This window comes from Hyla sarda, chromosome 11 (assembly GCF_029499605.1).
Source record: "Hyla sarda isolate aHylSar1 chromosome 11, aHylSar1.hap1, whole genome shotgun sequence".
Lineage (NCBI taxonomy): Eukaryota > Metazoa > Chordata > Amphibia > Anura > Hylidae > Hyla > Hyla sarda.
This window is the reverse complement of record NC_079199.1, coordinates 17,000,480-17,017,061: the sequence shown is the minus strand read 5'-3', so window position 1 is coordinate 17,017,061 and position 16,582 is coordinate 17,000,480. Positions and strand designations below refer to the sequence as shown.

Genomic DNA, 16,582 nt, shown 5'->3' with positions numbered 1-16,582 from the left:
AGAAATATTCACATATGCGAATACACGTGCTTGCGAATATTCATATATGTGAATATTGATCCATGCGGCTATACGTGTCATTCGAATATGCGAATATACCTGCGAATATGTACATATGAGAATATTGCTCCACGCGAATATACATGTCATGCGAATATAAATACTTGCGAATATTCTCATATATGCGAATGTTGAGCACTGCGAATATACGTGTCATGCGAATATACATACCTGCGAATATGCACATATGCTCCATGTCATGCGAATATTCACATATGCGAATATACATACCTGCGGATTACATGTGGAGGAGGTTTGTTACAGTGTGTCACCACAGTAGTATGGAGATTACATGAGTAGGAGGTTTGTTACAGTTTGTTCACCCCTTTAGTAAGGTAATTACATGAGAAGGAGGTTCGTGTGTGCGAAAATAAGCATATGCAAAAATTATCATATGTAACTTTTTCGCATATGCGAAAATTCGCACGCCAGTCTCACACAGTAGGATTTACACCACACAAGCTGGAAGCAGAGACGGATGATCACTGTGATACACTGTGTACTGTAAAAAAAAAAATTACGAATATTCGTAATTACGAATATATAGCGCTAAAATTTGCATTGCTAATATTTGCAAGCAGCACTATCACACAGTAGTATTAGAGCCTTCTTTACACCACACAAGCTGGAAGCAGAGAGGGATGATCACTGTGATGTATATAAAAAAAAATATATATATTCAGAATTGCGAATATATAGTGCTATATTCGTGAATTCGCGAATATTCGTGAATAAAATTCACATTGCGAATATTCGCGAGCAACACTATTCCTAATCCACTCCCCAGCAAGGATATCTATTTCATTCCTGTTCCTCATCTTTTTTTGGTCCCCAGCATGGCTCTTATTCTCAGTCATAGGGTGCGTTCACACGCTAATACTAGCAGCGAGTTTCCCACTGCGGGAATCCTACTGCGGGTTACGCTATCATTGATTTGAATGGGTCCACAGACAGTCCACAATAGTGTCAGATTTGCGGACTGTCCGCGGACCCATTTAAATCAATGGTAGTGTAACTCGTATCGGGTTTCCCGCAGCGGGCAACTCGCTGCTAGTAGTAGCGTGTATACGCACCCTTAGAAAATATAATTAAAAATTGGACTCTCCGGGCGGCGCATTCCTTACAAAGAAGGAAAAGTTTCAAATCCGGACCGAATTCGAAGTCAGGCAGTGTGTGACACAATGCCTGACGAAGAATCCGGTCCAGATTCTAAACTTTTAAGTTGCACCTTTTTTCCAATAAAATTGCCTTTTAAATACTTTGGCAATTTCTCATCTTTGTAAGGAAGGCGTCGCCCAGAGAGTCCAATTTTATATTATACTTTCTATTTCTTACTGTACCTGGAGGTCACGTGCAAGGACGCCGAGGCTGCCACCTCTTCGGACATCACTCCCTAAGCAAGTCTGCATGCGCATCAAGGTGTTGTACTCTAAGTACAACACCACACGGTAATGTGCAATAATCTGCACAGCTCACTCCAACTACCCACAGTACTTCACTTGGAGCGCACCTCTTTTTTCACTTATTCTCAGTCTTGGTCCTCATTATAGCTCCCTAACTCAGTCTTGGCCCCTAGTTTAGCTACATATCTATTTCCTTGTCCCCAGCACAGCTCCCCATCCCTTCCCTGGTTCCCAGCATGGCTCCCCATCCCTTCCCTGGTTCCCAGCATGGCTCCCCATCCCTTCCCTGGTTTCCAGCATGGCTCCCCATCCCTTCCCTGGTTCCCAGCATGGCACTCAATCTCAGTCCATGTCCCCCATATAGCTTCCTAACTCAATCTCTGCCCCTAGTCTAGCAACGTATCTATTTCCTAGTCCCCAACATAGCTCCCCATCCCTTCCCTGGTTCCCAGCATGGCTCTTATTCTCAGTCTTGGTCCTTATTATACTTATTATAGCTTCCTAACTCAGTCTTGGCCCCTAATCTAGCATAGTATCTATTTCCTTGTCCCCAGCATAGCTCCCCATCCCTTCCATGGTTACCAGCATGGCACTAAATCTCTGTCCATGTCCCCCGTATAGCTTCCTAACTCCGTCTTGGCCCCCCGTATAGTGTTGAGCGGCATAGGCCATATTCGAATTCGCGAATATTCGCGAATATATGGACGAATATTCGTATATATTCGCGAATGTTCGCATATTCGTTATATTCTTTATTTTCGCATACGCGAAGATTCGCGTAAGCGAAAATTAGCATATATGAAAATTCGCATGTGCAAAATAAGCACGTGCGAAAATTCGTATATACGAAAATTAGCATATGCTAATTTTCGCATATTTGAATTTTTCGCACGCCAGTCTCACACAGTAGTATTACAGCCTTCTTTACACCACACAAGCTGGAAGCAGAGAGGGGTGATCACTGTGATGTGTACTGTGAAGAAAAAAAACAAAAAAAAACACGAATATTCGTAATTACGAATATATAGCGCTATATTCGCGAAATTCGCGAATTCGCGAATATGCGATATTCGCGAATAATATTCGAATTGCGAATATTCGCGAGCAACACTACCCCAGTATAGCTTTATTTCTATTCCCTTGTCCCCAGCATGGCTCCCCATCAATTCCCTGGTCCCCAGCATGGCTCCCCCATAGTTAGGAAGCTATGTCCCCCATATAGCTTCCTAACTCAGTCTTAGTTCCCAGTATAGCTATTTATCTATTTCCTTGTCCCACGCATAGCTCCCCATCCCTTCCATGGTTCCCAACATGGCACTAAATCTCTGTCCATGTCCCCCATATAGCTTCCTAACTCAGTCTTAGTTCCCAGTATAGCTATTTATCCATTTCCTTGTCCCAAGCATTGCTCCCTGTCCCTTTCCTGGTTCCCAGCATGGTGCTCCATCTCAGTCCTTATCCCCAGTATAGCTTCCTTACTCAGTCTTGGCCCCCAGTATAGCTTTATATCTGTTCCCTTGTCCCCAGCATGGCTCCCCATCAATTCCCTGGTCCCCAGCATGGCTCCCCATCCCTTTCCTGGTCCCCAGCATGGCTCCTCTATCTAGTGCAGCAAGGCATGGGTTGCACCCTCCCTTTCTCTGATAGCCTCATTCCTCCTACCATCTATAAAATAATCCAACATCTTTCCATTCATGTCCCTTAAAGGTCTCCTTCTTGCTCCAATTTGGTCATGTGCGGTGGTCTGCTTATAGAGGGGCAGCTTCCAATAAAAATCTGTCTAGATGGAAGGGTTGGTCATGTCAGGATGTTTTACTACAGTTTTCACAAAACTCAGTTCAATACTTAAATACATGATACAAGAGGGCACTGTTCTTGAGTGGAAAATCAATAGGAGCTGTACACGGCTGTATACAGTTCTGGACCCCTAGTGGTGGAAACAGACAGCAAAAAAAATTATCATTGTAGCCTTAAAAAGTAAAATCTCAGTATGCTAGAGACAAGGGTTCTTCAAAGGGGTACTCCACTGGAAAACATATTTTTCAAATCAACTGGTACCAGAAAGTTAAACAGATTGGTAAATGACTTCTATTTAAAAAATATTAATCCTTCCAGTACTTATCAGCTGCTGTACGCCCCTAAGGATGTTCTTTTCTTTTTTATTTTGATTTCCTTTCTGTCTGACCACAGTGCTCTCTGTTCCTAAAAATGGACAGAGGTGTCAGCAGAGAGCACTGTGGTCAGACAGAAAGGAAATTCAAAAAGAAAAGAACTTCCTGTGGAGCATACAGCAGCTGATAAGTACTGGAAGGATTAAGATTTTTAAATAGAAGTCATTTACAAATCTGTTTAACTTTCTGGCACCAATTGATTGAAAAATAAAAATGTTTTCCAGTGGAGTACCCCTTTAATCCTTTCATATTTTAGTTCAATTTCCAAACCTTATTAGAAGTTTCCTAAAAAAGTTATAAAGGAAACTTGTTTTGAAAAAAATAACTCACACATTCCAGGATCATGAAGATGCATTTACCTCCGCGAACGAGAAGTGATGGGGATGTATTTTTCGGCGACTGTGTGCTGTGCATCAAGAAGAAATAGAAGAAAAGAAAAAAAGACCGGGGAACGGCGCCTCGTGTGTTACCCTTAAACACAAACAGCAAGTGTAAATGTGGGGAAACCCACGGCACTTATAGGTGGCTGCTCACCACATGTAAATAGAAGTAGCGCATATCACCCCGTATAGGGGTACTCACTGATGTCCAGGGGGTCTGCAAGCCGGAGGTCACAGGCACATAAGTCCTGACGTAGTCATCAAAAGGAAAATGGAAAAGAACCTCATTCATCCAGGAGCTGCCGGTTAGGTCATCAGGTGGTGCACAAAATGATGCAATGTATACCTTGGAATATTGTATACACGAAAATGTATTTAAAAATAATAAACATACAGATTACGCGTTTCGAGGGTGACTCCACTCTTCCTCAGATCAGGTGTGGGTCACCTGATCTGAGGAAGAGGGGAGTCACCCTTGAAACGCGTAATCTGTATTTTTATTATTTTTAAATACATTTTCGTGTATACAATATTCCAAGGTATACATTGCATCATTTTGTGCACCACCTGATGACCTAACCGGCAGCGCCTGGACGAATGAGGTTCTGTGCATCAAGAAGACAGAAATGAAAGGATGCACTCACCCGGGCGTCTCGATAGCAGAAGACTTTATTACATCAACGGTATGTCACGCAGGCGGGTAGGCATGGACTGTGTGACTTGTTTGGACATTGTTTGCTGGGATCTGTGATTGTTGGACAGCGGTGCCGGACGACTATTCTCGCTATTTGTGTGTTGTGCAGGTCTCTATAGACTGACGAAGGAGAAGAAGGAAAGAGAGAGGGAATCTTCAGCTTTAAGCATCACCACTTCCCAGCTGATCAAACTGAGTGTGTTAGTCTCCTTGTCAGGAATCACACAGTACTGTAGAGCTGCAGGCATTTCTAATATGCTAAACAAGGACATGTTTTCTGAAGAAAGTCATTTTTTTCCCCCCCCTCTTTGATCTTGAGTTTAATTCAGACTTTTGGAGTAACTGAAGGTTAAGCAAATCTAAAAATATCTCCTCATTATGCTAAGGTGATTCAGAGGCGCTGGTGGATTATTGGCCTTGTGTTGACTTCTGACTTATACGTTCTCCACGGCATTGGTTACTCGGTATAATCAGATTTTCTAGAACCTTAAAGGGGTACTCCGCCCCTAGACATCTTATTCCCTATCCAAAGCATAAGGGATAAGATGTCTGATCGCTGGGGTCCCCCATGATCTCTGCGCAGCACCCGGCGTTCATTTAGAACGCTTGGAGCGAGCAGCAGGGGTCGTGACATCATGCCGCGCCCTCATGACATCACGTCCCCTCAATGCAAGTCTATGGGAGGGGGCGTGGTGACCGCAACGCCCCCTCCCATAGACTTGCATTGAGTGGGCAGTCCGTGATGTCACAAGGGGCATGGCTATGATGCCACCACCCCCGCCGCTCGCTCCAAGTGTTTGAAACAAAATGTTCCGAACGCCGGGGCAGTGGAGTACCCCTTAAAGTTCACATTTGCTTTGACACTTACACAAAGGGAAGGCATGAAGCACCAACCCCATCCTCTACATAAAGAAATGCAACACCCACAAGACACTAACTCCAATGCATTTCGGGCGCTCAATGCCCTTAGTCGTCTATTCCATGATTAAAGGCTTTGAGCACCCGAAAGTGTTGGAGTTAGGGTGGGTTCACACTACGTTTTCTCCCATACGGGAGCGCATATGGCAGGGGGGAGCTAAAACCTCGCGCTCCCGTATGCCTTCGTATGCGCTCCCGTATGTCATTCATTTCAATGAGCAGGCCGGAGTGAAACATTCGGTCCGGTCGACTCATTTTTGCGCCGTATGCGCTTTTACAACCGGACCTAAAACCGTGGTTGACCACAGTTTTAGGTCCGGTTGTAAAAGCGCATACGGCGCAAAAATGAGCCGACCGGACCGAACGTTTCACTCCGGCCGGCTCATTGAAATGAATGACATACGGGAGCGCATAAGAAGGCATACGGGAGCGCGAGGTTTTAGCTCCCCCCTGCCGTTTGCGCTCCCGTATGGGAGAAAACGTAGTGTGAACCCAGCCTTAGTGTGTGTTTGTGACCAGTGCCCTTAGACCTCATAAATACCTAAATTCGTGCACGCTCTTATGAAGTGGTCTAATCAGATTACACCACTCACATGGGCTGTAATAAAACTTGCCTCCTTAAAGAACATCTGCAGCAAAAGACAATTTATCCCCTATCCACAGGATAGGGGAATTAGTGTTGCTCGCGAATATTCGCAATTCGAATTTTTTCGCGCATATCGCACACTCGCGAATATAGAACTATGTATTCGCAATTACGAATATTTTTCCCCGCCTATGCAAATTTTAGCATATGATAATTTTCACATATGCGAACTTTTCATCTAGGTGGGTTTCGCATATGCGAATTTACCCAATACTCTGATTTTCTTACGTGCGAATTTCCTCCCACGTAGATGTTCCCACAAGTTAATCTTCGCATATGCGAAAATTCTTATATACGAATTTTTTTTTTACGCGTATTTTCCCCCAATGAGAATTTTCACATATGCGAATTTTCACATACATGAATGTTCGTATATGCGCAAATACACGCGAATATTACGCATATGCAAATGTAGCGAATATATGACGAATGTGGCCTATGCAATTCGAATATGGCCTATGCCGCTCAACACTATAGGGGATAAGTGTCTGATCGCGGGGGGGTCTGACCGATCTCCCAAACGGGGCCTCACATAGAGCAGCTAATGCGCGTAGCGTTGATCTCTCTGAGGTCGATGGTACGCCAGCTCCATGCCCCCTCCACATACAGCTCTATGGGAGAGGGGGGGGAGGCACGAAAGCTGCCTCCCCACCTCTCCCAAAGAACTACATGGAGGAGGCGTGTCTGCCGTGACGTCATGGAGATTGCAGGGGGTCCCAACGGTCAGACCCCCCGCAATCAGACACTTATGCCCTATCCTGTGGATAAGTTGTCTTTTGCTGCAGATGTCCTTTAGATTAAAAAAATAACCCATACTTACCTCTCTTTCAGTCCCCGTAGCCACCGGTGTTGCTGTTCCCAGTTTCTGCCATGCTCCAGTTCCTGGTCAAAACGTTAGAACGCCGCTCGGCCAATAACTGGCTGCAGCAGTGTCCCGCCTCAGCCAGTGATTGGCACCAGCACCAGGAAATGGAGCATGGCAAAGACTGGGAGCAGCAATACCAGAGGCTACAAGGACCAAGTGAGGTAAGTATAAGTTTTTGCTTTTTAAGGAGGCAGTCTTGGCATGTTTAAAAATAAATACACATATATATATATATATATAGATATATATATATATATATATATATATTAACACCTTTGAAGATATATTTAAATATATAACATTTTAGACATTTATGGGATCTCTATAGAATACATATGTCTGTGAGGTACTTTTTGGAAGACTGGGGGTTCCCTGCTTCTATGTTTGGCAAGAATGGTGGGATTGTTGGGAGAATTGAGGCAAGATGGGCCCCATAAATCTGGCCATACCTTTAAAGTATACCTGTCAGATCCTACAAAAAAAAAAAATTATAATATATATATATATATATATATATATATATATATCTCCTGACCATTTATATCTGGTTTTTATGCCTCTATCACCTTTATTCATTATAAAAATATGTCTTTTCATTAGCTCACAGTGTTAAAAATCCTCTCAGGGAAAGAGGACGTGTCCCTCCTTTTGGTGGTGGGAGGTGATTGGTGTGTGGTGGGAAGAGGTGTGTGACTCCTTGTGGTGGTGGGTGGTGATTGGTGTGTGGTGGGAGGGGGCGTATTCCTCCCTTGTGGTGGTGGGAGGTGATTGGTGTGTGGTGGGAGGAGGTGTATCCCTCTCTTGTGGTGGTGGGAGGTGATTGGTTTGTGGTGGTAGGGGGCGTGTCCCTTTGTGGTGGTGGGAGGTGATTGGTGTGTGGTGGGAGGGGGTGTGTCCCTCCTTGTGGTGATTGGTGTGTCTGCTCATGCAGTCTTGTCCACGAGTCATCTCTTGTCCATGACTCATGGACAAGCCTGATGCTGCTGTAGGACTAATTAGTGTCCCTGTAGTATGGGGACCCCTAGTGGTGGGATTTTCAGGAGTCATTTTCTTTATTAAATATTCCCAAAAAAAATTACAACCATATTCCAAAAGTTTTTGGATCTCACAGTGCCCATTTAATAGCTGTCGGCTGAAAGCTATCACACCCGATCCCCTATACACATACATGCTCAGCTTGATGAGGGGGAAACGGGAGGTAGCCTGATGCCAGACTGGTGGCTTAACGTCCAGAGAACAATAGATTAGACAGTTCACGTTTACGACAAATTTAGGGGTCAGATGGGCAGACATCATACACATTTGAAAGTTTACTGGTCCTGCCGAAGCCTACCGACTTGGCCAATTTTATTGACTTTTTTGTGTCCCTTGCAGTTTTTGGTATGCTCTGGTTTTTCCAGATTTTTTTTTTTTTGGCTTAATATCTCCCATAGATCTGTACAGGTTGAACCTAATTCATCTAAACTTTATGAAGATGGAGGCCCACTCTTGAGCTTTTTGCATTTGGACCACCAATGAGTCAAACATTTTAAGAAGAGTTGAGGTTCTTTCATGGGAAAATAAGCCTCGTTTTTGTTTGTCTCCATACCCCACATTACAAAAGCTTTTAACTTAAAACTGATCAAGTGGTAAATGGAAAATCCGGCAAGGGAGCATTTTTCCTTTTCACAGTATTCGCTTTTAAGTGCGTCCAGGTAAAAGTTCTTACTCGCTCTGATTTTAAAATAATATTTCCCAGTAATTTAACGCAATAAGAACTCAATGCTTTTACCATAATAGTGCATTACATTTCCATCAATTTAGTGGTAATGCAACTAATTCAACTGGCGTATTGTAAAAACGATGCTTAAAAGAGGCCAAATTATCTCAATTATGGTGTCCAAGGACAAGTGTGTTTTCATACGCGTCCATTTACACTCAAGTCGCCCATAGACCAGCAAACAAGCAGAAGCCATTGACAGGTCATAAATGCCAGTCTAAAGAATTGTATAAACTGGCGGAAGTATATGTAAATAGATTGAAGTTTGTAATATGTTTTATTAGAGGATAAAGGGAATTTTTCTCCCATTGGGGCAGCCTGTATTAGGCTAGGTTCAGACTACGGAATTTCCGACAAAAATTCAGTCGTAAAATTTCAGTCAGAAATTCCGCTTGTTAAAATGTCTAGTGTAGTGAATGGTTTTCCGTTCACAAATTCACACTTCGGAATTTGTGAAGCGGAAAATCCGCTTAGTAAATGCGCTTCGAAATTTCCACCTGAAGAAAGGCGGTGCTCTTTCTTGAGGCGGAATTCCTCGCAGAACACATTGCAGTCTATGGGAGACTGCTGTGTCCGCGCGGTCCTAGCGCCGACTTATTCAGTCGGCGCAAGCGGAACTCAGAATCTCCGGGCGGAAATGTTCTGCCCGGAGATTCCGTAGTCTGAACCTAGCCTAAGGGTCTATTCACACGGCAGAATTTCCACATACGGAATTCTGCCTCAAATCAAAAGCCCAATAGACTTCTATGGGATTCCACACTCCCATTCACACTTCTGAATATCCGCTTGCGGAATTCCGCAAGCGGAAATTCAGAAGTGTGAATGGGAGTGCGAAATCCCATAGATGTCTATTGGGCTTTCATTTGAGGTGGAATTCCACGTGTTGAAATTCTGCTGTGTGAATAGACCCTTAGGCTAGGTTCACACTGTGGAATTTCTGGGCAGAATTTCTGCTGGAGATCGAGCCGGCGGTGCTAGGACCGAGCAGACTGCATTGCTGCCCCCATAGACTGCAATGCATTTCTGGGTGGATCTTTTGGGAGACCTGCTCAGAAATGAATTGCCATCTATGGGGACAGCAATGTAGTCCGCGTGGTCCTAGTGCCGCCAGCTCGATCTCCGGAAGAAATTCTGCCCGGAAATTCCACAGTGTAAACCTAATAATAGGATCTCCAACGTGTCGAAGGGATTCGAAGCGCAGGACACACAAGCAAGGGGATATAAGGTTTATTCACCCATGATGCAACGCGTTTCACAGATAAACTGCTTCATCAGGCATCAGCATCATGCCTGATGAAGCAGTTTATCTGTGAAACGCGTTGCATCATTGGTGAATAAACTTCACATCCCCTTGCTTGTGTGTCCTGCACTTCGAATCCCGTCGACACGTTTGAGATCCCATTCTTTTGTTATATCGATTTGGACGTGGAGCAGCTGCAGACTATTTGCTATCATTGCCTTTTTCCATTGTTGCACTTGGCTGAGTGTAACCTGTTGTGGTAAGTGCTATCTCTGCTTAAACTAACTGTGTGCAACAACAGTATCACACTACGGAGTGCTGTCTGTCCTTTGTTACAGTGTGAACCTAGCCTTACCCCTTAGGCTAGGTTCACACTGCAGAATCTCTGGGCAGAAAATTTCTGCCCGGAGACTCCGAGTGCGGCCACCGCCGACTGAATCAGTCGGCACTAGGACCGTGCGGAAACTGCAGTCTCCCATAGACTGCAATGTGTTCTGCGAGTATTTCTACCTTAAGAATGAGCAACGCAATTGGAAATTTCCAACCGGATTTTACGTTCACAAATTTTGCTTCACCAATTCCGAAGTGTGAATTTGTGAATGGAAACCCATTCACTACACTATGCATTTTAGTAAACAGAATTTCTGCCTGCAACTTCAAAGCACAATTGCAGGCGGAAATTCCGTAGTGTGAACCTAGCCTTCAGTAAACGCTACACAGACTGGAGGGGGGAGAGGAGGTGGTGCAGCTGCAGTATCTCTTTCTTTCAAGGGTGCAGGAGTAAACATGTTGCAAGACAGGGAGGAGCAGAAGGTGGAGGCATCTTATTGGCCGAAAACATTCAGCACAGCTCTGACATCACACCAGGGAGGGCCGCCTATTCAAATAGCATGGAAAGAGGACATATGAAGACAAAAAGGAGGAGAGACAACATTTCTGTACGTGCTACATCTAAAATACATCTAAGCTATACATCTGACATCTAGGAGATTAGTTATCGTATTGGGCAGGAGTCATAGGCATAACTTAAATGAGCACGGTCAGAATAAAAAACTTTTATGTGGTACATCTTGGCAGAACATTAACCTTTCTAATATACTTCATTATTCGTATTCTTCAAAAATCATGGCTTATAAAAAATGACCACTAGGGGTCCCCATACCATCCAGAACATAATCTTGTCTGGCTGCAGCATCATCTTTGTCTCTGATGAAGCACAGGCAGGGACAAAGTTCAGAAAGTGAGGGCAGGACTAGAATTCCTCTGTGCTCACTCCTGTCCTATCAGACTGCAGCATGAAAACAGAGAGGAGGGGGTTATAGAGCAGCCTGAAGTGATTGGATGAAGAGACCCAGCACAGCTCAGCAGACTCAGAGAGGAAGTAAATGCATGGTGAGTAAGGGTGGGCTCAGTGCTTGCCTCAAACACGCCCTTTCCTGAGCAGTGGATGCCAAAATGAGTAAGCAGCAGACGAGAGAGATTTGTGAGCCAAATACAGAAGCTAGACACACAAAAATGTAAAGCATCTGCATTAGTGTTGAGCGGCATAGGCCATATTCGAATTCGCGAATATTCGCGAATATATGGATGAATATTCGTCATATATTCGCGTATTCGTTATATTCTCATTTTATTTTCGCGTATGCGAAAATACACGTATGCGAAAATTAACATATGTGAAAATTCACATATGCGAAAATTAGCATATGCAAATTTTCGTATATGCGAATTTTCGCACGCCAGTCTCAAACAGTAGTATTACAGCCTTCTTTACACCACACAAGTAGTGTTGCTCGCGAATATTCGCAATTCGAATATTATTCGCGAATATCGCATATTCGCGAATTCGCGAATTTCGCGAATTCGCGAATTTCGCGAATATAGCGCTATATATTCGTAATTACGAATATTCGTTTTTTTTTTTTTTTTTTTTTTTTTCTTCACAGTACACCTCACAGTGATCATCCCTCTCTGCTTCCAGCTTGTGTGGTGTAAAGAAGGCTGTAATACTACTGTGTGAGACTGGCGCGCAAACATTCGCATATGCGAAACTTAGCATGTGCTAAGTTTCGTATATGCGAATTTCCACATATGCTAAGTTTCGCATGTGCGTATTTTCGCATACGCGAAAATAAAACGAGGATATAGCGAATATTCGCGAATGTATGACGAATATTCGCGAATATATGGAGGAATATTCGTCATACATTCGCGAATATTCGCTATATCCTCGTTTTATTTTCGCGTATGCGAAAATACGCACATGCGAAACTTAGCATATGTGGAAATTCGCATATACGAAACTTAGCACATGCTAAGTTTCGCATATGCGAATTCTTGCGCGCCAGTCTCACACAGTAGTATTAGAGCCTTCTTTACACCACACAAGCTGGAAGCAGAGAGGGGTGATCACTGTGATGTGTACTGTGAAGAAAAAAAACAAAAAAAAAACGAATATTCGTAATTACGAATATATAGCGCTACATTCGTGAAATTCGCGAATTCGTGAATATGCGATATTCGCAAATAATATTCGAATTGCGAATATTCGCGAGCAGCACTAGTCCAGAGTAGCATAGGTTTGCAATGGGGATTTTCTCCGGCTCTGGACAGTTCCTGATACGGGCATCGGGTGTCAGCAGAGAGCACTGTGGACAAGACAAAAAAAAAAAGAAATTCAAAAAGAAAAGAATTTCCTCTGTAGCATACAGCTGCTAAAAGTATTGGAAGGATAAAGATTTCTTAATAGAAGTCATTTACAAATCTGTTTAACTTGCTGGCACCAGTTGATTAAAAAAAAAAAAGTTTTCCACCGGAGTACCTCTTATAATAATTTTTTGTGGCATGATAGGTACACTTAAAAAAAACAAAACTGTTTTTATAATATATATATACACATATATATATATATATATATATATATATATATATATCCAAAGAACGGGGGAGTGGCTACCTTCATGTTGGCTCCTGCACCCCCCACCCACCTCTATCAGGTGTATATAAGGTGCCTTGGATGTTTCAGACTAGTGTTGAGCGGCATAGGCCATATTGGAATTCGCGAATATTCGCGAATATATGGACGAATATTCGTCATATATTCGCATATTCGTAATATTCTCGTTTTATTTTCGCATATGCGAACATTCGCGTATGCAAAAATTAACATATACGAAAATTAACATATATCAAAATTAGCATAAGCAAAAATTAGCATATGCTAAAATTAGCATAATGCAAATTTTCGCACATGCGAAAATTCGCACACCAGTCTCACACAGTAGTATTAGAGTCTTCTTTACACCACACAAGCTGGAAGCAGAGAGGGATGATCACTGTGATGTGTACTGTGAAAAAATGAAAATAAATAAAGAATATTCGTAATTACGAATATATAGCGCTATATTCGCGAATATTCGCAAATTCGCGATATTTGCGAATAAAATTTGCATTGCGAATATTCGCGAGCAACACTATTTCAGACCTTGCATGCCTGCTGTACTGTTCACACAGAGGCATATTCATAGTGTAGGGTCCGTCCCAGAATGAGGTCACCTTACCGTGGTGGGACGGTCCAAGCTCTTTGGCCGCCAAATTTGCAAGCTAAGTACCTCATAATTTCATAATTTCATATTTCATTTGTTGCACTACAGCTGAATAGCTTTTCATGTTCTATCTAGATACTCATGTTTTATCTATATACTCATGTTTTATCTATATCTTTGTGCTAGCAGTGTGCTGCTGTATTCTCCTGTTGCTGTATATATATATATATATATATATATATATATATATATATACATATATATATTTATATATATATATATATTTTTTTTTTAAATAAATGAGCCTATTGTATTTATGTGTGCACATATATGACATGGTTCCATGTTATGTTTTTTTTTATTTAGGAAAGGCCTACCCTCCAGAATTTTACTACGATACCTACAACCCACTATGGCAGAGCAAAGCCAGCGTCTACTCTTACAGCTTACAGTGGACTCAGATGAACCCGGATGCCGTGGACCGAATCCTGGCGTACCGCTTAGGACTTAAGCAGGTGATCCCTTACGCTAAAGAATACGATAAACAGTTTAATGAGCGTATTATTTGCTTGTCCTGAGATTGCGAGGCGTGTTCTAAAGCCTCGGAAAACATTCTGGAAAGGGTAATCATTCCTTCTTACTCGCCGGGAATTGATTTTTTTTTGTTACGGATGTGCTGTGCGGAGCGGGAGATACCAACCGGCAGGTCTGCAATTTAGAGGCCTAAAAATTTAATTACATTGTAAGATTAACTCCCATCTAAAGGAACGTGTGTAGAGATGAAAGCCTAGGTGTAAAATACAAGGCAGGTAGACGCAGATACACATCATTTGCTTTATGCATGCCGATTCGGCCTCGCGCCGTATGCAGTAGAAGGCAGGCGTTTGGCGTCTACCATCGTTATTATGGAGGACGCTCGTCAATTGGATTGTTGGAGGCTGAAAATAATAAAGGAAGACAAGGACAGGAAGAGACTTGTTCCGATAAAATAGGATCCTCACTTTAATACTGGAGAGGAAATAAAGAAGCAGCCATAAAGAGCGTCCCTGATCTTCTCTGGACGTAATATAAAAATACCGTCAGGGTGGCCAAAATACCGTCTGTGCGGGTAAAATACCGGCCAGGTGGCAACCCTAGCACCGGCCCGTAGAGAAATCGCAGTGCGAGCGCTCGCTCCGCCCGTGAGCTCTCTGCTTCAAGTAATAGCCTATTCTTTCTGCTGTTTGGCTATTACTTGAAGCAGAGAGCACACGGGCGGAGCGAGTGCTCGCACTGCGATTTCTCGGCAGGCCGGTGCTAGGGCTGCCACCTGGCCGGTGTTTTACCGGCACAGACGATATTTTGGCCACCCTGATGATATTTTTATATTAAAAATACCAGCAATGCAATTGCCGGTATTTATCCAACCAATCCTCCAACTCTTGGAATGTTGTACCATATACTATACCAGTGTTTCCCAACCAGAGCACCTCCAGCTGTTGCAAAACTACAACGCCCAGCATGCCCGGACAGCCGTTGGCTGTCCGGGCATGCTGGGAGTTGTAGTTTTGCCACAGCTGGAGGCACCCTTGGTTGGGAAACACTGACCTATACTATACACTACTATATAGTCCAACATGCTGGGAGTTGTAGTTTTGCAACAGCTGGATGCACCCCTGGATGGGAAACACTGACCTATACTATATACTACTATATAGTCCAACATGCTGGGAGTTGTAGTTTTGCAACAGCTGGAGGCACCCCTGGTTGGGAAACACTGACCTATACTATATTCTACTATATAGTCCAACATGCTGGGAGTTGTAGTTTTGCAACAGCTGGAGGCACCCCTGGTTGGGAAAAACTGACCTATACTTTATACTACTATATAGTCCAACATGCTGGGAGTTGTAGTTTTGCAACAGCTGGTGGCAGCCTGGTTGGGAAACACTGACCTATACTATATACTACTATATAGTCCAACATGTTGGGAGTTGTAGTTTGGCAATAGCTGGAGACACCACTGGTTGGGAAACACTGACCTATACTATATACTACTATATAGTCCAACATGTTGGGAGTTGTAGTTTTGCAACAGCTGGAGGCACCCCTGGTTGGGAAACACTGACCTATACTATATACTACTATATAGTCCAACATGTTGGGAGTTGTAGTTTTGCAACAGCTGGAGGCACCCCTGGTTGGGAAACACTGACCTATACTATATACTACTATAAAGTCCAACATGCTGGGAGTTGTAGTTTTGCCACAGCTGGAGGCACCCCTGGTTGGGAAACACTGACATATACTATATACTACTATAAAGTCCAACATGCTGGGAGTTGTAGTTTTGCAACAGCTGGAGGCACCCCTGGTTGGAAAAAATGTACCTATACTATATACTACTATATAGTCCAACATGTTGGGAGTTGTAGTTTTGCAATAGCTGGTGGCAGCCTGGTTGGGAAACACTGACCTATACTATATACTACTATATAGTCCAACATGTTGGGAGTTGTAGTTTGGCAACAGCTGGAGACACCACTGGTTGGGAAACACTGACCTATACTATATACTACTATATAGTCCAACATGCTGGGAGTTGTAGTTTTGCAACAGCTGGAGGTGCCCTGGTTGGGAAACACTAACCTATACTATATACTACTATAAAGTCCAACATGCTGGGAGTTGTAGTTTTGCAACACCTGGAGGTGCCCTGGTTGGGAAACACTGGCCTATACTATATACTACTATATAGTCCAACATGTTGGGAGTTGTAGTTCGGCAACAGCTGGAGGCACCCCTGGTTGGGAAACACTGACCTATACTATATACTACTATATAGTCCAACATGCTGGGAGTTGTAGTTCGGCAACAGCTGGAGGCACCCCTGGTTGGGAAACACTGACCTATACTATATAC

The 16,582-nt window shown here is 43.2% G+C and overlaps 1 protein-coding gene across 2 annotated transcripts in view; it reads left to right on the top strand.

Annotated features, from left to right (window-relative positions):
• The window catches only part of MDGA2 (MAM domain containing glycosylphosphatidylinositol anchor 2), a 544,404-nt gene that overhangs the window by 479,127 nt on the left and 48,695 nt on the right, over positions 1 to 16,582 (top strand). For both annotated transcript variants that reach the window (XM_056546350.1, XM_056546349.1), the window contains exon 10: positions 14,048 to 14,196. In XM_056546350.1, the coding sequence (XP_056402325.1) occupies positions 14,048 to 14,196 (149 nt within the window). The remainder of the gene's footprint in view (positions 1 to 14,047; positions 14,197 to 16,582) is intronic.